Below are 22234 nucleotides of genomic sequence, written 5' to 3'. Positions count from 1 at the left end.
CATGCATGGCACACGCGAAGAACTTTTCCTCCGGAATGCTCCTAATATTCTTTATTAAGCATCTTCCGGAAAGTCATGCTAAACTCCCTTTTGATTTGTCTCTTTTCCCCATTGTTTAATGGGCACGAGGGACATGATATGTTATTTTTAAGAATATCATCCCATTAGGAATCTCTTTTCAAGTCCTAATTCATAGGATGATATTCTAGGAAAAATAGAATAATATCAAAATATAAATACTTTCGAAACTAAAAATAGCAAGGTGATTTCTTTGCATAACCTTTGATCAACATTAGAAAATTAGCAGCAATCTATATAATAAATTTTTAAAAAAATGAAAAATCTAGCAATATTTGATAAAAACATATTAAGTCTTTGATACATGTTCTCTTAAAAAAAAACAAAAAAAAAAACAAAACAAAACAAAAGGATCTTTGATACATGTAAGATAAAATTGGGTTTGCCTTATCTCTAGTACGTTTTTAACTGAACGTGTCCTTTTGTTTTAAATATACAATGACAAGTGGTAGTCAGTTTTAATTTCTACCATTTATTTAGTTAGTGGATGATGTGACAGTCTCTTATTAAAATAAAAGGAGATTCATTTTTAAAAAGTACTAGAGGTAAGCTAAACTCCATAAAATTTGTGTTAAAATTCTTAAGGAAATATTAGTGATCTAAAATCTTTAATTTTTGTTCAATAAAAGATTTTATCTCAATATTAGGCTATTAGTCATCTCAATGACTTAAATTTTTCTTTATTCAATATATATTTTACTTTGTCGTTAACCTTGAAAATTATACTTATTATTTGGACTTTTTCCAAATTTTATCCTTTGAAGATGCTGCTGTCAAAAGGAAAACTATTAGAATTGAAGTCCATTGATTTTGACATGTGTGAAAGTTGCATCTTAGGAAAGCAGAAAAATGTGAGCTTCTTGAAAACTGGCAGGACACCGAAGGTTGAAAAATTGGAATTAGTACACACTGATTTGTGGGGGCCTTCTCCGATTGCATCCCTTGGAGGTTCAAGGTACTACATCGTTTTTATTGATGACTCAAGCAGAAAGGTATGAGTTTATTTTCTGAAAAATAAATCTGATGTATTTAAAACTTTTAAGAAGTGGAAGGCCATGGTTGAAACAGAAACAGGTTTGAAAGTAAAATGTTTGAGGTCAGATAATAGAGGAGAGTACATAGATGGAGGGTTCAATAAGTATTGTGTTGTACAGGGAATTAGGATGGAGAAGACCATTCCTGCGACACCACAACAGAATGGTGTGGCTGAGCGCATGAACAAAACTCTCAATGAGCGTGCTAGGAGTATATGGTTGCATGTTGGACTACCAAAAACTTTCTGAGCTGATGCTGTTAGCACTGCAACTTACCTGATAAACCGAGGACCATCAGTTCCCATGGAGTTTAGACTTCCTGAGGAGGTTTGGAGCGGTAAAGAAGTAAAGTTTTCACATTTAAAAGTTTTTGGTTATATTTCTTATGTTCATATTGATTCTGATGCTCGTAGTAAACTTGATGCAAAGTATAAAATATGTTTTTTCATTGGCTATGGTGATGAGAAATTTGGCTATAGGTTTTGGGATGAACAAAACAGAAAAATCATCAGAAGTAGAAATGTAATATTTAATGAACATGTTATGTACAAGGACAAGTCAATTATAGTGTTAGATGTTACAAAGATAGATAAAAAGAAATATGAGTTTGTCAACTTAGATGAATTAACTGAAAGTACTGTCCAGAAAAGGGGTGAAAAAGGTAAAGAGAATGTAAATTCACAGGTAGATCTGAGTACACCTATAGCTGAAGTCCGCAAGTCTTCCAAGAACATTAGACCAGCATTATTCACCCGCTCTAAATTATCTCTTGTTGACTGATGGTGGTGAGCCAAAGTATTATGATAAAGCCTTGCAAGATGAGAATTCAAGCAAGTGGGAGTTAGCCATGAAGAATGAGATGGATTCCTTATTGGGGAATCAGACATGGGAACTGACTGAATTGCCAGTAGGAAAGAAGGCTTTGCACAACAAGTGGGTATACAGAATAAAGAATGAGCATGATGGTAGCAAACTTTACAAGGCCAGATCCAGATTAGTCATTAAAGGGTTCCAGCAAAAGGAGGGCATTGACTACACAAAGATATTTTCTCCAGTTGTGAAGATGTCAACAATCAAACCGATACTAGGAATAATGGCTGCAAAAAATTTACATCTTGAGTAGTTAGATGTGAAGACAGCATTCCTTCATAGTGACTTGGAGGAAGACTTTTACATGATTCAGCCAAAATGGCTCATTGTTCAGGGACAAGAGAATCTAGTCTGCAAACTGAGAAAGAGCTTGTATGGCCTAAAACAAGCTCCAAGACAGTAGTACAAGAAATTTGACAGTTTTATGCATAGAATTGGGTTCAATAGATGTGAAGCTGATCACTATTGCTATGTTAAGTCTTTTGACAATTCTTATATCATATTATTATTGTATGTGGATGATATGCTTATTGCAGGATCTAGCCTTGAAGAGATTAATAATCTGAAGAAACAAATGTCCAAACAGTTTGCAATGAAAGATTTGGGAGCTGCAAAGCAAATTCTTGGTATGAGAATCATTAGAGACAAGGCTAATGGTACATTGAAGCTTTCACAGTCAGAGTATGTGAAGAAAGTTCTCAGCAGATTCAACATGAATGAAGCTAAACCAGTGAGCACACCCTTGGGTAGTCATTTTAAACTAAGCAAAGAACGGTCACCAAAGATAGAAGAAGAAAGGGACTATATGAGCAAGGTGCCCTATGCCTCAGCTATTGGTAGCTTGATGTATGCTATGGTATGTACAAGGCTAGACATTGCACATGCAATGGGAGTTGTGAGCAAATTCATGAGTAGGCCTGGAAAGCAACATTGGGAGGCAGTCAAGTGGATTCTGAGATATCTGAAGGATTCATCAAATACATGTCTTTACTTCACAGGTGCAAGTTTGAAACTGCAAGGTTATATAGATGTTGATTTTGCTGGTGATATTGATAGTAGAAAGAGTACTACTGGGTTTGTTTTTACTCTGGATGGTACAGCTATATCATGGGCTTCAAATCTACAGAACATTGTTACTTTGTCTACTATAGAAGCTAAGTATGTTACAGCATCTGAAGCTCGAAAGGAGATGATTTGACTACATGGTTTCTTAGATGAATTGGGTAAGAAGCAAGAGATGGACATTCTACACAGTAACAATCAGAGTGCAATCTTTCTTGCGAAAAATTCGTCTTTTCATTCAAAGTCAAAGCATATATAGAAAAAATACCACTTTTATCCGTTATCTTGTTGAAGATAAGTTGGTAATAGTTGAGAAGATTTGTGGATTTAAGAACCCGACAAACATGTTGATAAAGGTGTCACCATTGAGAAGCTAAAACTGTGTGTAGTTTCAGTTGGCCTTCTAACTTGAGGACAGGAGGATGAGTTGCAGGGATGAGGGATTGTGGTTGATGTTGGTGATTGAACTAGTCTCCAAATGGGAGATTTGTTGGGCTTTGTGGAGCCTAGTTTTGTTTGATTTGGTTTGACAACCCGACCCGACCCAAATAATGTTGCGTGGTTTTTAATGGGATATTTTCTAAGGCTTAGTCCATGGAGTGGAGGCTTAGGCCGATAGGGCCAAGCCGGAGCGCTCATGAGCAAGCCTCCTAGGGGTTCGAGAGCAACGCCCCCTGAAAAAAAAAAATTTTGGCCCGTTTTGTGTATAAAATGCAATTGTGTGATTAGGGTTTGTGTGGTTGCTGTGTTTTTGAGAGAGAGAAAAAATGTAGCCGCATTTTGTACTTTTTCCCTAATAATAGTGAAATCTCTGCAACTCCGTGGACGTAGGCAAATTGTTGAATCACGTAAATACTGTTTTGTGCGTATGATTGTTTTTTCTTTGGCATGTATTTTCTCTATTTTATTTTATTTTATTTTATTTTTTGTTTCTCATAGGTTGGGAATTCAGGTTAATTCCCTACAAGTATAAGCCCTCTGCCAAGGGAGATTTGTCCAGCAATTCAACTGTGTAGTCATCTAGCTATGCTCCTTAAATCTCCATCGATCTAAAACCAAGGTATATTTATCAATTTCTCTTTCTGTAAATTTAACTTAATTTCCTGTATTTTTCATTCCGTTGCAATGTTTAAAAGTTCACTACTAGAAGCAAAGACTCGTGTGTTAGACACGGTCTCAACATGATAACCACTGATAGAATACAAATGGATCTTGCTCACTGGATACATAATCTGCACAGTCAATCAGCCCATCTCCCTCTCTCTCTCTCTCTCTCTCTCTCTCAGAGAAGATATATATATATATATATATAAACATATTTATTTTATATAATTTCTTTTTTATGTGATTTGTAAGGGCTTACATTATAATGTGTTTGTAATTAAGAAAAAATTAGCAAAAAGATGTTTATTGCTATTAGTTTTGACGTTTATTGTAACGCAAAGAAAACATTTTACAAATATAATTCAATTGAATAATAAAATATTAAATACAAAAAACATAAATATTACCTTAAATTATTATACATGATTAAAATAATTTGAAATAAATAACTAAATTTCTTTTGAATTTTCTAACTCCTAGTAATGGAGTAGTTATTGAAAGAGTAATTTAACATCTTGTAATTTGGGTAATAAAGTATTAACGAATAGTTAATTAAATAGTTTTATTAATGCACTCTCCATGTGGCACCAATATAATTTCATTTATTTAAAAAATAAAACATAACCTTTAAATTATTTTTTTAAGAAACATACACAACAGAAGAGAGAAAGAGAGAGAGATAAATGGGGTATTTATTTGAGCTTAAATTGATTTATTTTTCTTGGTAAAAGACATCAAGGGAGTTCAATTGTTCAAGTGATATGGTTCAATGGTTTTTTTTTTTTTTTTTTTTAAATACATATCTGCCAGCACGCACATTAAACCCAGGTGTCATCAAAAAAACAAGTGTTTTTACGTATTGAATCATATTTTGGTGTGAGGAAGCGAGGAGTTTAAAATTAAAAAATAATAATTATACATGACATCTTACTATTTTCTTTTACAAGTTTTCACTTTTTGAAATGATTATGAGATTTCATTATCTATTGTCAATGTAGATAGATGTAACCATTTTATTTTGTTAAGTTTGTATAATGCTTTTTATTTTTATACAATTCTCATTATCTATTTGTCATTATTTTTATAAAATTATTTTAAATTGAATAAAAAAAGTCAACTCACATGCATTGTATTAATTATTGACCAAAAAAGCTACATGCATTCATACATATATAAATAATAGGGTGAGATTTAGGTCCATTATGTCCAATGCTCTAGACCCATTGAGATGGTGACACGTGTCATTAATATCTCAACGAGTTTAGTGCAGCTAAGCATTGGACCCACGCAAAACTCACCCTAACTAATACACTATGTGTCTAATTAACCAATCAAATACTAGAAAAATCACTAACTTTACTATGTTTTTTTAATCACTAACTTTATAACAAAATGTTATTATAACATGATAACAATATGCACACATGACACATGTAACAAACCCTCTAAATTTTCTAATTATTAAATTGTATAAAGTTATATTATAATAGACACACATATACACAAATAACAAAAAAATGCATACAATTAATATCAGACACACACTCATGCAAATAATATATAAATTTAAAGTTAGAGATATTGATAGTTAGATAAAGAAAAGAGATTAATGAGAGAGAGATCTGTGATTTATGTAGTTGGTTTGTTTTAGAATAGACAAATTTGTGTTGTTTAATTTTGGGTTGGACTGATCAATGTCAAAGTGTGCAAGTTTTAAGTCAAGGTATGTAAAAGTATTTTTCAAGGTAAATTAGACTAATAAAATAATATTTTATACATATAAATTTTTATATATCAAGTCAGGAAGTTCATTTTAAACCTTGAAGCATAAGTAACGTCACCCATGTTTGCGTGGTTTTTAAAATGGGAATGATCAAAGAACAAAAAAGATCATGATTTCCTAATTTTACTGGTTTTTATTAGTTTTTGATTGGTATTAGAGACATTGGCTATTTTTCATTGTTTCCAAGCCAATAAATGGTTTTGGGAGGCATGTAACCCATATTTTTTCTAGGTTTTTCTATTGATGGACATTATGTCAATCACTATATTTGGTACTTTGGTGACTTTCCGGCAACATCACCACTACCAATAGACTCCCCTCGGCTCAAGAGTCAAGAGTTCATATGAACAAATGAAATGTATTTTGGATAAGTGTTGAGAGAGATACCAATTTATTTCTGTAGGATTTACATGTTTGGAACATGATTTTGTAACTTGAATATCTTTATAAATACTCGGGCTTTTGTTTATAATGTATTTCACTAGCCTAAGTTGTAGTACTTAAAATAAGCTTTCCAACAACATAGAAACCACCCAAATCAAATGTCGGATTAGAGAGACTAAGAGACATGAACTTCGCATGCATAAGAGCGCATGAGAACTCCCATGAGCCTTTGGTTTAGACTTACATCCTCTTGGAGTTGAGGGTAGCCAACTAGTGTGGGAGATGAGATATTTTACTCAGTGAAAATTTAGTAGTTTTTTTAATCATTTATTTGTTAGTACATCCTGCTAGTATAAATAAGGTATTTGTGAGCCATTACCTTATCACAAATTAATTTTTTTTTAAGAGTCTTTCCCTATCACAAATAAAATATTTAAAAGGTCATCTAGCTATAATAAATAAGGTATTTGTGAGAGTCTTTACCTATCACAGATGAGGTATATGTAAGGGCATTTGAATTTAGCAAATACGGTATTTGTGAAATTGTTTACCTATCACAATTAAAGTATTAACCAAGGCATTCCACTGTCATAAACATGGTATTTGTAAGGGAGATTACCTATCCTAAATAAGGTATTTGTACAAGCATTTGCATCAACTTCAATTATATTTTAGATGAAAAAGTGAATCATTAAGCCTTATGTCAATGCTCTTCATAAGTTTTAATATGATTATGATTATGTTTATGTTTATGTTTATGCTTATCTCTAGTTCTATGTTTGAAAATTTTCAAACATGTATAAAAATATCTTTCTCCTCCTAAAAATGGTAACAATTTTCTCTACGAACCGAGCATCCCAACCCACCTCTTTAATGCACTACGAAATTTGATTTAATTATAATTTGAGATGGCTCCAATGATTCTAGAGAAATATGTTTGGTCACTTTCTTAGCTGTAAACTTGAAATTATCAAGTCAGTCCATAGCAGATACAAAATATATAATTGACACAACCGTAAAATTCTCCACCTTCTATAGTCTAATTTATAATTAAATCAAAAATTTTCCACACTTAAGAATAGTTGAATAACTTGCATGACAATATCTAACTAGAGATAGTTTTTCATCCAATTAGTTTGAGATCATCATTACCACTTACTTTTAATAAGTAACTCTTCATTATAGGAAAATCACTTTGTGTTAATTCAACTTTTTTGTCTCTTTCATAACAGATAAACTTACTAACAAATTAACAACTTTTGATTTTCAATATCAATTCCTAGACATGAATATCTCACTAATTTTTTTCTTTTTCCATCTTACCTTGAAAAACATCAACTTTAAAAGTTATCAAGTATGAAGAAAACAAAAAGCCTTTTGCTACTGTTTTTTTTTTTTTTTTTTGGCTTTATGATTATTGTTGGGTTATTTTAATAAAATTGGTTTCTTTTATACATGTTTAAACTTTGATCATGTGAAAAATGGATTAAGTGATGTATTTTATAAATTAATTATCTTCGGAAAATCATTAAAAAAGCCTATACAAGAAAAAAATGATTAAAAAGTTTTTGATTTATATTTCTGTACATCCATGGTTTTAACTTTCTTTTTGTTTTTTTTTTTTTTTAATAACTTCAACTTTCTTCATAACAATTTTATATTTCAATAGTAAATTTACTTTTAAAAAAATTAATGTTTTGAGACATCAAAAAATGGAATGAAGTACCAACAATATGTTACAAATTGAGTATATATGTATATATAGCTATTCTTCCATTATATGCCTTCATAAAATTTTCTAGTATCATTACAAAATTGTACACTGATACTAAAATTAAGAAATTAATATATCCACATTTAAAAAAATAATTTTCTTAGAGTTCTCACATGAAGTGTTAGTACAAAGGAAGAAAGTTGGAATGCTCATAAATAAATAATTAAATATATTAATGTTTATGTTTATATTTAAATTTTCTTTTAATTCTTCCATTTTGATATTTTACATATGGTAAAAATTGATCCACAAAAATATGAAATAAGATAAAATTTCATACTCGAAATACATAAAAATGTGCAATGTCTAAATGTTTAAACAATAAAGATGTCTTAGATGTTGCTACTGAAATTTGGGAGAATCTATCTATTTAAGTAGCTATTGGGCATTTAAAGTTTCGCCTGATGCGTGGCCCTCGTGGCTTTTAGGCACACATGAGATATTTGTCTGTTTTATAATATTCAAATAACAAAGTTGACTCCAAGGTCCACAGTACACTTTTCTTTTTTCTTTTTTTCTTTTTTTTTTTTGTGTGTGTGCGCGCGTGTGGGGACCGGAGAAAGGAGAATCCACATACACAGTACACTCTTTGTTATTCTATTCACATTGGGAGCATGAGAAATTGGAATATCATTTTAATTAGTGACTCATTTACCATTACGCCCTTGAATCACTGTTTTAAGTTTGAATTATCTATTATAATCTATAGCATATTATTATTACCATCTACTTGTAAATATCTTCTTCTTTTTTATAAGAAAATAGCACTTTTATTCAATCAAAAGAAACAAAGATAGAATCTTGGATGAGAGCTTGTACAATACAAGGAGGATACTCCCCAATCCAAACATAAGAATCAAATCCTGGATGAGGGCTTGTAAATATCTTCTTAATGCCGAGTAAAGGAAGATAATTAATGACACTTCTATCTCTTTTTCAAGTTTGCAGCCATAATTTTACATTCTTGTCTTTGAAATTGTCCACAAAAATATCATATTTGATGGCAAAGAGAACAAAAATAAATAAACACGCATGTTTTCGATACAAACAAGAAAATTTACATTCTTAATTTTATTTTATTTTTAGGTAGAATTTACTCATATTTCAATCTTATCAAATTATTATAGGTGAATTTTCCTTCTTCTTTTTTTTTTATTATAAAAAATAGAATTTTAATCTAGCCTAATCTAAGTATATATGTGTGTGAACCTTCCTCCTAGAGACTTGAATCGCGGCCTTTACCCCTCACACTCTACAAGTATAAGTACTTGTAGAGTGACCATCGCATCAAGAGTGTGCAATGATTCCTTTGTTACATGTTAACTTTAGCGATCAAGTGTGAAAACAATTTATTTTATGTTCAAATTATGTAAAACATGTCACTAATAATAGTCTAATTAATACTAAAATGTGAGTGCTCAAAAAGCAATAAAATATTTAACTAATTATATACTTCCCTCTCATCAAAAAAAAAAAAAAAAATTATATACTTCCCTAACATTTTTTTTTTTTTTTTTTAGAATCTTATACTTCCCTAACATAAAATATAGAATATTAATTGTCAGTGTTGGCTTTATTGACCCTCCAAGCTTTTTTTTTTTTTTTTTTTTTTGAGGGTGTGCTCCAAGCATTTCTTGATTAAAGAATGCTGCATCAAAAATAATAATTGCGGTGCTCAATTTTTACTCTTGTGAGTGTGACATACAGTTTTTTTTTTTTTTTTTTAAACGAGTTCACACATATACATTAATGTTTGGAAAGAATTCCCAGGTATAAGGTGTTTTTAATTAGTAAACTGTTAAGATGCATTTAATGAGTGAAGATTCAACTTTCACTTTATTTCTAATGGTAAATAAAGGATAAAGTGAGTGGATAAAAAATGGTGGGAGAATAGAAAAGATTTTAATTTATCTCATTTTTGTTTGGTTTGGAGTGGAAAAGGAAATGATGAAAAAAGTGAGTTTGTATAAATTTACTCATATACCCTAGTTAAAAAATGATGGCCAATTAAAACAAAAAAGTGACAAACAACCAAAAAAAAAAAAAGTAATTATCTAATTTATTAAAAAATAAAAATCATGTCCCAACAAAAAATTCATGTCTAAAAAAAAAAATAAAAACTATCACACTTACAGCCCAAGAATTCCAAAAAAATGAAAAAAAAAAAAAATAGAGGAAGGAAGGAGGCAACGTCCAGGGAAAAAAAACAAAAGGGAGAGGCAACGTGCCAGGGAAAAGAAAAGAAAAGAAAAATTATTGGTAGAGGCAACGTGCCTAGGAAAGGAAAAGAAGAAAAAAAAATTGGCAGAGGCAACGTGCCTAGGAAAGGAAAAAATAAAACTGGCCTAGGCAATGTGTAAGTGTGAGTATTTTTTTAATTAAGCAATCTTATTTTCTCCCTTCAGTTTTTTCTCTATTTTGGGAGAAAAGTTTTTGGTGGGTTCGGAAAGAAAACACTCGGGTCTCACCATTTATTTTTCTTCTTCTTCACCTAACTAAACACACTTCAAAAAAGTTTTCCTTCCTATTTTCTATTCAAAGTTTTCCATCCTATTTTTTATTCAAAATTTTCCTTCTATCCTATTTCACCTCCAAACAAACATACTTTTAAAGTTCAAACTTATTTAGAAGAGTTGTTTTTCAACTTATTTCATGAAAATTCTTAAAATTTTTCATATATATTATTTAAATAAATTACATAATTTATTAAATAAATTATGACCAAAACTACTGAATAATTTTATTAATTGTCACATGTCAAAAATTTTAATGAATTCGAAAAGATTGTTTACCCTACCTAATAATTTAGGTAGATGTATTTACAATTTAGTGTAATTTAGAAACAATCAACCAGTCAAAAACAACCAATAACAATCTTAGTCACATAATTGTCTGGTACAGTTATCTAACATGATAGGAAATGTAGGTAACAAATCAACATCTTTGGATTTGACACAAAAAATGCACATTCATGTTTGCCATCAAGAACGTCGGGCACCGTCCGGGTTTATCTAGTGAACTCTACAGTCCACAGTTCACACTAATAGTGAGTTTATTATTGACGCAATGATTTTAAAGGTGAACTCTACATGATATTTGTTACCACTGCTAACATGTTTTGCTGTGTAATATGTATGCGTGAAGTAGAGTCCATAATGAACATAGAGAAAAGTAATTTTATTCCAATCCGTATAAAAAATTATTATTATTATTATTATTATTATTATTATTATTATTATTATTTTATATATATATATATATATATATATTGTGTCTCAAAGCAATAATAATCAGTAATGTCAGCTATGTTGTTAGCTTGCTCACCAATAATGATTTCTCAAAAGCTAAATATGCACTTATTGTTGATGATTACAAATCCTGTTGAACCAAATTCCCCTAAAAGATTAACCACTGTTTCTGAGAGGCCAAATTTATGCTGATTTCCTTGCAAGATGGCTGTCTACCTACAACAAAATTTCCTTATTCTATTCTTCGTGTGGAGTTACCTTTTTATCTTTTCTTTTGATGTATAACCTTATTGGTTTGGGATGTAACACAATTTGTATTGCCTTTATGGCCCACTCGTTTTCTTGTTTATATAATAGACTTATTACCAAAAAATAATAATAATAATAATAATAATAATAATCAGGAATGTCTTTGCGTGTGGCAAAACATGGATTAGTGTAAGAAAAATTCAATTGCTTTACCAATTCATATTAAAGCCAACACGTTCACATCACTTTTCTTTCCTGGAAAAAACAACACACTATTTTAAATAAAACTAAAAAAAAAAAAAAGGTAGTGCAAGGCCATTAAGAAACTTACTTATCATAAAAAATTATTAAAAAACGTTACCCAAATGAAAACCGTGTTCCGAGCCAGTTGAAGTATTTGAACTTTTTTGGAGTAATATTCTACAACATAAAGGTCAATTCCGTGATAAAATTGAGTATATATACATTACTCCAAGCCTAAATGCTTCAGCCTCTCATCATACACATTACACAATTGGAAAACCCAAACACATATCAGCAGGCCAGCAGCCATTGATGAACGCAGAGGAACTCATGAAGCTCTTTGATTATTGTTGGTTCGAGAGTCAAATCTTCACAGAACAACCAAATCTAACAAAGCCATCAAGTTTTGAAGCAAACCCAGAAAACGAAATCCGAGAAAAACCATCAGAACCTGAGATTTCACGCATCTCTACCCTCCATACTAGGTCCATGAGTGACCAATTGAGCTCCAACACAAGCTTCGGAAATGGCTCTCTATCTCCCAACTCGGTCCTCCACACTCCAAAGCTCGATACCAACCTTTCAGAAAAAGAGGTCACAGAATCAGAGACACCAAAACAGAGAGATTTTGAAGTATTATCGTCTAAAATTAAGGTTAAAAGAAGTGCTAGTAGGAGGAAAAGTGGTGAAAGCAAGAGCTTATCAGACCTTGAATTTGAAGAGCTAAAAGGGTTTATGGATTTGGGTTTTGCTTTTTCTGAAGAAGATAGGAATTCAAGCTTGGCTTCAGTCATTCCTGGATTGCATAGATTGGGAAAGAAAGATGATGAAGAAGAGGCAGTGGATGAGTCTACAATTCCAAGGCCTTATCTTTCTGAAGCTTGGGAGGTTTTAGATAGGAGAAAGAGAGAAAACCCATTGATGAATTTGAGGGTTCCATTTCCTGCTTTGAACAATGAGACTCGCATGAAAGACACTCTAAGATTGTGGGCTCATACTGTTGCTTCCACTGTGAGATAATGTAAACATTCTTGTTAAGGTTTTGCTTCTTTATATTTTTTTCTCTCATTTCTTCATACAAAATTGTAGACTTTTGTAGGTAAATTTTGCTGTTTTTGCTTCTTGTTTTCCTTCGTATACAAGTTTTAAAAAATGTAGAACAAATTTTTTTTCCAGTTTTTGGTTGAATCTTTATGGCTTCAGCATTCAAATTTATAAAATCAGATTTAAATATATATATATATATATATATATATATATATATATATATATATATATATATATATATATTGTTTGTTTTTAGACCCCTTAAACACAACCAGATTAACCTAGGTAATTAGCCAAGTGATTACTTTAGTCAAATTAATTAGATCTACGTTAACACACATATATCATATCAATGTAAAGTGCGGAAAATAAAGAACACAAAGATATGATGACCCAAGAAACCAAATCGGTAAAAACCTGGGGAGAATTTAATCCAACTATCCTCAAGGTAAACCTAAATCCACTATGAAAGAATTGAAGTTTACACAATAGCAACTTAGACCACTAACATTCTATTACTACCACATGTAGAAAACTTACTGACACGAGCACGTGCAAGCTCTGAGACTATGGACTTCTTCTTTTTTGGATTCCCAACATGTACAAGCATACCCGCTTGTGTATCTTTAAGCTTTTAATGCAGCAACTTAATCGATCACCAAGTTCTTGACATAATCTTGAAACTTGGAAATTCTAAGTATGTGTGAAAGTAAACACCTCTTGATCTCACAAAAGATTCACACACATAGCATCTGGAGAATCTCCAAAAACGTGGCTAGAGTTTTCTCTTTTATACTTAAGACAAAACATAAAACCCTATATATCAAATGGGCTTGGGCTGAGTTGGAAAATTTTGCAGAAAAATGTTCTGCCCGAGTTTCGATCGATCGAGCCAGACAGAATTACACAATAAATTCTACAGTAACTCGATTCCAACTTTACATAAAACGCATACACTTTGAGCAAGTCTAAATAAGACTAAAACTTGTTTTGATCATGGTTTGTCAACATTATAAATTAGAGTTCTAATACATTCCTAATCCTCAGAACCTAGCAAACTCCCCCTTTGGCAATCTATGACAAAACATAAAACTAAACAAAATTGCTCAATGTTTACATAAAAACAACCCAATACAAAAAGATAGCCCAACACAACAAATTCAACCTAACTACTATCTATCAGTTGCAAGTGTAGATAGCAGCATGACTGAATCAACCTGTATATTTCCTGAAACACTCAACAAACGCATAAACGCATGTGTGAAAAATACAAGTAAACAAAAATAACTTCTTGATTTCACATAACACACAATAAAGACATATATCATGAATAACTCATAAATATAAATCAATAAGCAATGTGAAACAAGAAACATATACAAATCAATGTATCTCCCCCTCTCATGAATAACCCAATCAAAGCAAAAAATTACATCATGAACCAAAAATGTAAATACATAATAAAGCACCTAGATACAATCTAATAGCTCCACAAATACAAAAATCTCCCCTTAACTACAAAAATCCTCTACAAATGTACTTCCCCTTTTTGTGATAGAATGCCAAAGGGCAATCACACATCATCAAAAGGAGGTGACGGAGGCGATCGTCTCAAATGCTCCAAATTCGCTCGCAAAGCACGAAGCTCATCAAGCATGTCCACCAAAATCTGTCCATGAGCTGCCTGAACGGTTATAACAGTCTCCAACATACGTCGAATGTCTAAATCATCCAAGGTAGGAGGTGGAGGAACATCAGCAGCAGTAGCATCAACAGGTTGATCAACGAGCTCCTTAACCGTAGTATCACCTGTAGAAGAGGGAGAAGGAGGTGCGACACCGGAAGGCTCTACCCTAGAGCGTTTAGAGCTAGCTCTCAATTGAGCAGTCCTCTGCCTAAGAAATGTGGCACCTATGGGAGCAACTATATGTACAAGCTCAGACGCGAGAAACTCAACTAAACCTAAATGCAAAAGAATCCAGTGAATAAAAACGAGGAAGAACAAAGCATGAGCAGTAGAACTACTCCTATGAACCTCAATCAAAGAACGAATATAAAGATAAGGAAAACTAATAGGAGCATCAGTAACAAGGGCATACAAAAATGCACAACGCTCCAAAGGAATGGTATGCAGATGAGAGATAGGCCAAAAAAAAAATGACAAGCAATCATAAAGAAAAGATAATGAATCTCAGTAAGCTCAGCAATGGTGATCCGAGGATCAGAACCCTACTGGATAGAAGACCCAGTGATATAAGACATGATGTTATCCAAGGGAGGAGATTCATCATAAGGGTAGACAGGATGCTGGACCACTGGCACCCTAAGGGCATCAGCCACTACCGAAGGGGTAATGATGTACCCTACACCCCGTACCCAACTCCTCACAAGAGTGTTGGCATCATAGGAATGGAGAGAGAGGTTCAAATAGAACTCTCTGATCAAGGTAGCCGGAAGTGGATGAGAAATATCCAATAAAGGTAACTAGCCCCTACGCTCAAAGTTACGCCTAATCTCAAGATTGAGCTCATCTAAAAGAACCTTTCTCTCAGCCCAAAATTTTCTCCTAAGGTTAAGCTTCTCATACGCTTCTTGGTTTTTCTCACTCAAGAACCTCTCACTATCAAAGGTGGGGACAAGAGAAGAAGTGGAGGTCCTATTGGCTCTAGTTTTCCTATACATGATGCTAAGGAAAGAACCAAAAAGGAAACAAGAAAAACCAACGGCAAACTACAAGTTAGCACAAAAAAATATAGAAGTAACAATTCTATATGATGCATGAACATTATCAACACATGATGCATGCCCTAATGCAGTGAGAATAAGTTCAATTTAGCTTTAAAATCACAAAATTGGGTTGAACATAGAGTTTACATCAAAAACCCCAAAATTTGAAAAAACCCAATTTCACAAAACAAACAAATTGATCATTATACATGATAGATAACAGTTTATAATGACCAAATCAATCAACCAAACAAACCAATTTCATCAATTTAAACCAAATTGAAAAAAAAAAACCCCCAAATCGGGTACTTTCAAGCCCTAGAAATTTCAATTTCACCAAATTCATCAAATTGATCAAATCAATTCACCAAGAACAATTTTATAGTGTCCTAAAACAAAAACCCAATGATTAATTGTGAAAGAAAAAGCTTAAAACATCAAAATCCCCAAAATTTTCAAGGTCCGAAATGTTCCCCAAAATGCAAGATTTAATGCATGAAACATGAAAATAAATTCAAAAGGAAGGGTAAAAAGGTCTTACTAGCCTTAGAGTAGAAAAAGCTTGCAAAAATTTTGGAGGAAAATGACAAAAATCTTGCTAGGAGTCTTGGACCAATCGAATAGAGAGAGAACGTGTTTTTGAAGAGTTTGAATAATGAAGAACACGTGAGGAACAAAGGTTTTAAAAAACTCTCTATACGATTTTCGATTGATTGAAAAATAGGTTCGATCGATCGAAACACACAGAATCAAGCCAAGAATTTTTAATCGCAATTTCGATTGATTGAAAAACATATTTGATTGATCAAAATACAAAAAGCCAAGCCAAAACTTTTAATCGCAATTTCGATCAGTCGAAAAACAGATTTGATCGATCGAAATTTTGTAAAAATCAATTTTTTGAAAAACAAAGCAATTTTATACAAAAACTCCTCAAAGCATTGAATTTTATGAATAAAATGTATGAGTATGAGATGAAATGCTTCTTAAAAACACTTGTTTTGAACCTAGTTTTCCTAAAATTAAGATTTTCAAACAATTATCCTTAAATTCTCAGGCTTCAAACACATTTTGCATAAAATTCAAGAAATTTTCAAACTTGGTTGGCCAAACCAAAATTACACACAATAACATGTACAAAAGTTTAGCAAAGAGTAATTTGTGTAGTGTGTGCAACTAGCAAAAACTTGAAAGACATGTGAGGTGATATGTAAATAGGAAAATCACAATTTCTACAAAATTCATCACATAAATTTGAAAGAGACTATCACCTAAAGAGTTACATCATATAACTCCTACATCCCCTAAAAAACAAGCTTGCAATCATGTAAGTTTCTTGATTTGCCTCATAATATACACATCAATTTTATTTGAGCAGAAACTTATTAAAATAGTCGGGATAATGTACACACTAATTTTATTTGATTTTGAAATTATTAAAGCTGAGGCTACACCTTATGTTCTTTTTGTGCATGTGCTACATTTTCTCGATTATAAAATCTTACAATATGCACTAAGGTATTCATGATTGGCTAGTAAGCAGTGGTGAGATGGTTATTTATACATTTCTCAATAAGTTCAAGTCTGACAATCAAAAGCATGTGACTTCAAGATCAAGATCATGTGATAAAAAACTATAAACATCTTCCCACACAACATGCACTACAAAGTTTCAACTAGTAAAGTGCAATAAATAAGTTCATTCAAGCTAAACAAAGTACATAAACATGTTATGTAAAAGTAAATTGGCCAACCTTGATTTCAAATCCAAGAAAATGATGCAAAACATATTTTACTTCCTTTTTTTAATTAAAAAAAAAAACGAGAATGAAATGCATGAATGTTGTGCAATGTAAATCCTAGAAGAAAAGAAAACAAAAGAAACAAAAAAACAAGAACAATTGTTACAAAGAGTAGAGCAATGAAACACAAGGACCAAGAAAGCCAAGCATGATTAGGAGCACAGAATCACATCAATTACTTGACGAAGTGTCTTAAACTTACTTCTATCAAGAGGTTTGGTGAAGATGTCAGCATTCTGACGTTCAGTAGGGATATACTTAAGACATACAATCTTTCTTTCAACAAGATCCCTAATGAAGTGATATCTAATCTCTATGTGTTTAGTTTTAGAATGTTGAACAAGATTCTTAGAGATATCAATAGCACTAGAATTATCACAATAAACAACCATAGTATCTTGTAATATCCAATAATCATTCAAAAACTTTTTCATCCAAAGAAGCTGTGAGCAACAACTTCCAACAGCAATATATTCGGCCTTTGCAGTAGACAAAGACACCGAATTTTGCTTTTTACTCATCCAAGCAACAAAATTGACTCCTACATAAAAACACCCACCAGTGGTGCTTTTTCTATCATCAGCATTACCAGCCCAATCAAAATTAGAAAAACCAGCAAGAGATAGATTAGACTCTTTGCTATAAAATAATCCATAATCACAAGTTCCACAAACATATTTTATGATTCTTTTTACAGCATTCAAATGTGAAACTTTAGGATTAGATTGAAATCTAGAACAGACACCAACACTAAAGGCAATATTAGGTTGACTAGTAGTCAAATACAAAAGACATCCAATCATGCTTCTATATAATGTAATATCAACAGACTCACCTGATGGATCATTTGTTAATTTTGCATTTGCAGCCATTGGTGTTCTAGCATGGGCAGCCTTGTCCAGTCCAAATCTCTTGACTAGATTTCTTATGTACTTTGCTTGGTTGATGTAGATTCCTGAGTCTGTTTGCTTCACCTGCAATCCCAAGAAATAAGTTAGTTCACTAACCATACTCATTTCAAGCATTGCCTTCATTTCATCCGTAAAAGAATGAGCAAGAGAATCATTAGTAGCACCAAAAACAATATCATCAACATAAATTTTAACTACAACAAAACTATTCTTATCTTTTCTTATGAAAAGAGTAGTATCTGCAGATCCCCTTTTAAATCCATGCTCAGTGAGATATGCAGTCAGTCTATCATACCAAGCCCTAGGAGCTTGTTTCAAACCATATAGGGCTCTCTTCAACTTGTAGACATCATACGGTCTGTGAGGATCAACAAAACCCTTTGGTTGTTTAACATATACCTCTTTTTGAAACATCCTATTCAAGAAAGCACTCTTGACATCCATTTGATACAACTTGAAATTCAGATGGCTTGCTATGGCCAAAAGTATCCTAATGGATTCCAATCTTACTATCGGTGCAAAGGTCTCATCAAAATCAATCCCTTCCACTTGTGTGTACCCTTGAGCAAGAAGTCTTGATTTATTTCTAATAATTGTACCATGTTCATCTGACTTGTTCTTAAAAATCCATTTAGTTCCAATCACATTCATTCCCTTAGGTCTAGGAACTAATTCCCACACATCATTCTGAACAAATTGATGAAATTCTTCATGTATGGAATTAACCCAATCAGCATCTTGAAGTGCTTCATCCACCTTTTTCGGTTCAAATTGGGATAGATAGTATGAGTGAGTAATCACATTCAAGGCTTTTGATCTCAATCTCATGTTATCATTTAGACTACCTAATATATTTGTGGCAGGGTGATTCAACTTAACTCTAGAAGATGGACCTTTAACTAGAAATGTGGAGGTACCTTTCTGATCAGATGGAGGACTAAGCTCACCTTGTGCTTGTTGAGTTTCATGAACCGGTGTGGATGGTTCTGAACTTGACGGTATTGAAACTGTATCATTCAACAACAACAGGTCTTCCTCACTATGCTTCCCCACATAATCAGCAGGAAGTGAATCATCAACTTCCATATTCCTTTCTTGAACTGGAGAACTGTTTTCTGAAATACTTTCAGAACTTAATTCATCATTGATCACAACATTGGAAGATTACATGACTGTTTTGATTCTCAGATTGTACACTCTGTATGCTCTACTAGTGGAAGAGTATCCTAGAAAGTATCCATTGTCACTTTTTGCATCAAACTTTTCTAGATTTTCTCTATCACGTAGAATGTAACAGTCACTGCCAAATATTCTAAAATATTTGACCACAGGCTTCTTTCCTCTCCAGAGTTCATGGGAAGTTTGCTTGGAATCAGGTTTGAAATATACTCGGTTGAGTGTATGACAAGCAGTGTTGACTGCTTCTCCCCAAAAGGATTTAGGCATCTTTTTATTGTGTAGCGTGACACGAGCCATCTCCTGAACAACCCTATTCTTCCGTTCCACTATCCCATTCCGTTGTGGTGTCTTGGGTGATGAGAACTCTTGATGAGTACCTTGATCATTGCAAAAGGTAGCCAGCTTTGTGTTTTCAAATTTTTTTCCATGATTACTTCTGATTCTGGGTATCACAATACCTTTCTTAACTTGCAACTTCTTGCACAAATGTATCATCTTCTCAGAAGCTTTAGCTTTATCTCTCAAAAGCACAACCCATGTATATCTAGTAAAATCATCCACAACAATTAGAATATACTTCTTTCCACCCAAACTCTGAACTCTGGTAAGACCCATGAGATCAATGTGCAACAACTTAAGAGGTCTGGAAGTTTGAACCTCAGTTACAGAGGGATGCTTGGACTTCACTTGTTTACCCATCTGACATGGTCAACATATGCACTTTTCTATCTTCTCAAACTTGGGCAAACCAATAACTGCATCACACTTGGAAATCTTCTCTAGTTGCTTGTGACTTGCATGTCCCAACCGTTGATACCATAAGTCAACTTGATTGATCTTTGCACTAAAACACTTGTTGGTTATGCTTGGTGTTATACCGTAACAGTTGTCAGCTGTCCCTACACCAACACACATACAATCACCTGCTCCATTAAGTATCTCACACTCATACTTAGTGAAGAAAATATTCAGACCATTATCACAAATTTGACTCATGCTGAGTAAATTAGCCTTCAACCCATCTATATATTAGACATCTTAAAAAACCGGCAACCATGGAATGTCCACAATTCCAATGCCTCTGATCACAGATTTGCTTTCATCTCTAAATGTGACTATCCCAATCTTTCCTTCAAAGAGCGTCTGAAAAAAACTTTATTTCCTGTCATGTGCCTGGAATAACCATTATCCAAATACCAAAGACAAGAATCACGTGCCTTTAAGGCGGTTAAAGCAGTATAATACACATAATTATCATCACATGTAATTATACCAAGATGCTCAAGGAAATTTTTAACAAAATCAACAAGTGACAAAAACAACAAGTAGACAAGATGGTATATAAGCAAAAAGATCTTCCAAGTATCCATGACAACAGGGGTCAAGGATCTGCTCTTAGATCAAAAGATCTACAACAAGAGAGCAACTCGCTTTGATACCACTTGTTTGTTTTTAGACCCCTTAAACACAACCAAATTAACCTAAGTAATTAGCCAAGTGATTACTTTAGTCAAATTAATTAGATTTAGGTTAACACACATATATCATATCAATGTAAAGTACGGAAAATAAAGAACACAAAGATATGATGACTTAGGAAACTAAACCGGTAAAAACCTTGGGAGGATTTAACCTAACTATCCTCAAGGTAAACCTGAATCTACTATAAAAGAATTGAAATTTATACAATAGCGACTTAGACCACTAACATCCTATTGCTACCTCATGTAGAAAACTTACTAACACGACCACGTGCAAGCTCCGAAACCACGGACTCCTTCTTTCTTGGATTCCTAGCAAGTACAAGTACAAGCACACCCGCTTGTGTATCTTTAAGCTCTTAATGCAGCAACTAAATCGATCACCAAGTTCTTGACATAATCATGAAACTTGGAAACCCTAAGTATGTGTGAAGGTAAACACCTCTTTATCTCACAAAAGATTCACACACACAGCATCTGAAGCATCTCCAAAAACGTGGCTAGGGTTTTCTCTTTTATACTTAAGACAAAACATAAAACCTTACATGTCAAATGGGCTTGGGCTGAGTTGGAAAATTCTATAGAAAAACGTTCTACCCAAGTTTCGATCGATTGAGTCTAATTCTCGATTGATCGAGCCAGACAGAATTACACAATAAATTCTGCAGTAACTTGATTCCAACTTTACATAAAACACATACACTTTGAGCAAGTCTAAACAAGACTAAAACTTGTTTTAATCATGGTTTACCAACATTACAAATTAGAGTTCTAATACATTAGTTCCTAATTCTTAGAACCTAACATATAGTTCTAATACATTAGTTCCTAATTCTTAGAACCTAACATATATATATTAAAAAATAAATAAAAAACACTAAATCATTCATGTTTGATTGGTTTTTCTTTCCTCCTCCAAACAATCAAATTAACCTTATTGTCAATAATTTAAACTTCAAATCTTCACTTTCATAAATATTGAACTTATAAAGATTAAGTGATAAGGTATTAATTAAAATGCTTGGCTTCTAAATTAATAAGATGTTTCTTCTTGTAAACATCTCAAATTCATGTGGAAATTAGTCATTTCCTCGGTCAACATGGATATTCAATATGGAATATCCCATTCCTTAAACTGCTGGGGATTTGCCGAGCCTAGTCGTTGGAACCCTTTGAGCATTGGTAAAAGACATCCTATACGTCTCTTTCTTGCTTGCATAAACAAAAGTATAAAAGAAAAAAAGTCAAACCCACTTTG

General features: G+C 32.7%; 2 protein-coding genes across 4 annotated transcripts in view; one reads left to right on the top strand and one right to left on the bottom strand.

Moving 5' to 3' along the window:
* The window catches only part of LOC126726257 (uncharacterized), an 83314-nt gene that overhangs the window by 43916 nt on the left and 17164 nt on the right, over window positions 1–22234 (top strand). Inside the window, exon 1 of one of the 3 annotated variants that reach the window (XM_050431487.1) lies at window positions 12068–12314. The exons of 1 other annotated variant lie outside the window; for it this stretch is intronic. In XM_050431487.1, coding sequence (XP_050287444.1) covers window positions 12142–12314 — 173 coding nt within the window. In that variant the 5' untranslated portion in view covers window positions 12068–12141. Of the gene's footprint in view, window positions 1–12067; window positions 12424–22234 lie in introns of those variants that run through there. One more of the 3 variants, XM_050431485.1, reaches the window with a different exon arrangement.
* LOC126726256 (probable serine/threonine-protein kinase PBL1) overlaps window positions 1–22234 on the bottom strand; it is a 58126-nt gene that overhangs the window by 27944 nt on the left and 7948 nt on the right. The gene's annotated exons all lie outside the window — the stretch shown is intronic.

The sequence above is a fragment of the Quercus robur genome, chromosome 5 (genome assembly GCF_932294415.1).
Source record: "Quercus robur chromosome 5, dhQueRobu3.1, whole genome shotgun sequence".
Classification (NCBI taxonomy): Eukaryota; Viridiplantae; Streptophyta; class Magnoliopsida; order Fagales; family Fagaceae; genus Quercus; species Quercus robur.
Note: the sequence above shows the minus strand (reverse complement) of the source record. Positions and strands in the feature narration are given on the sequence as shown.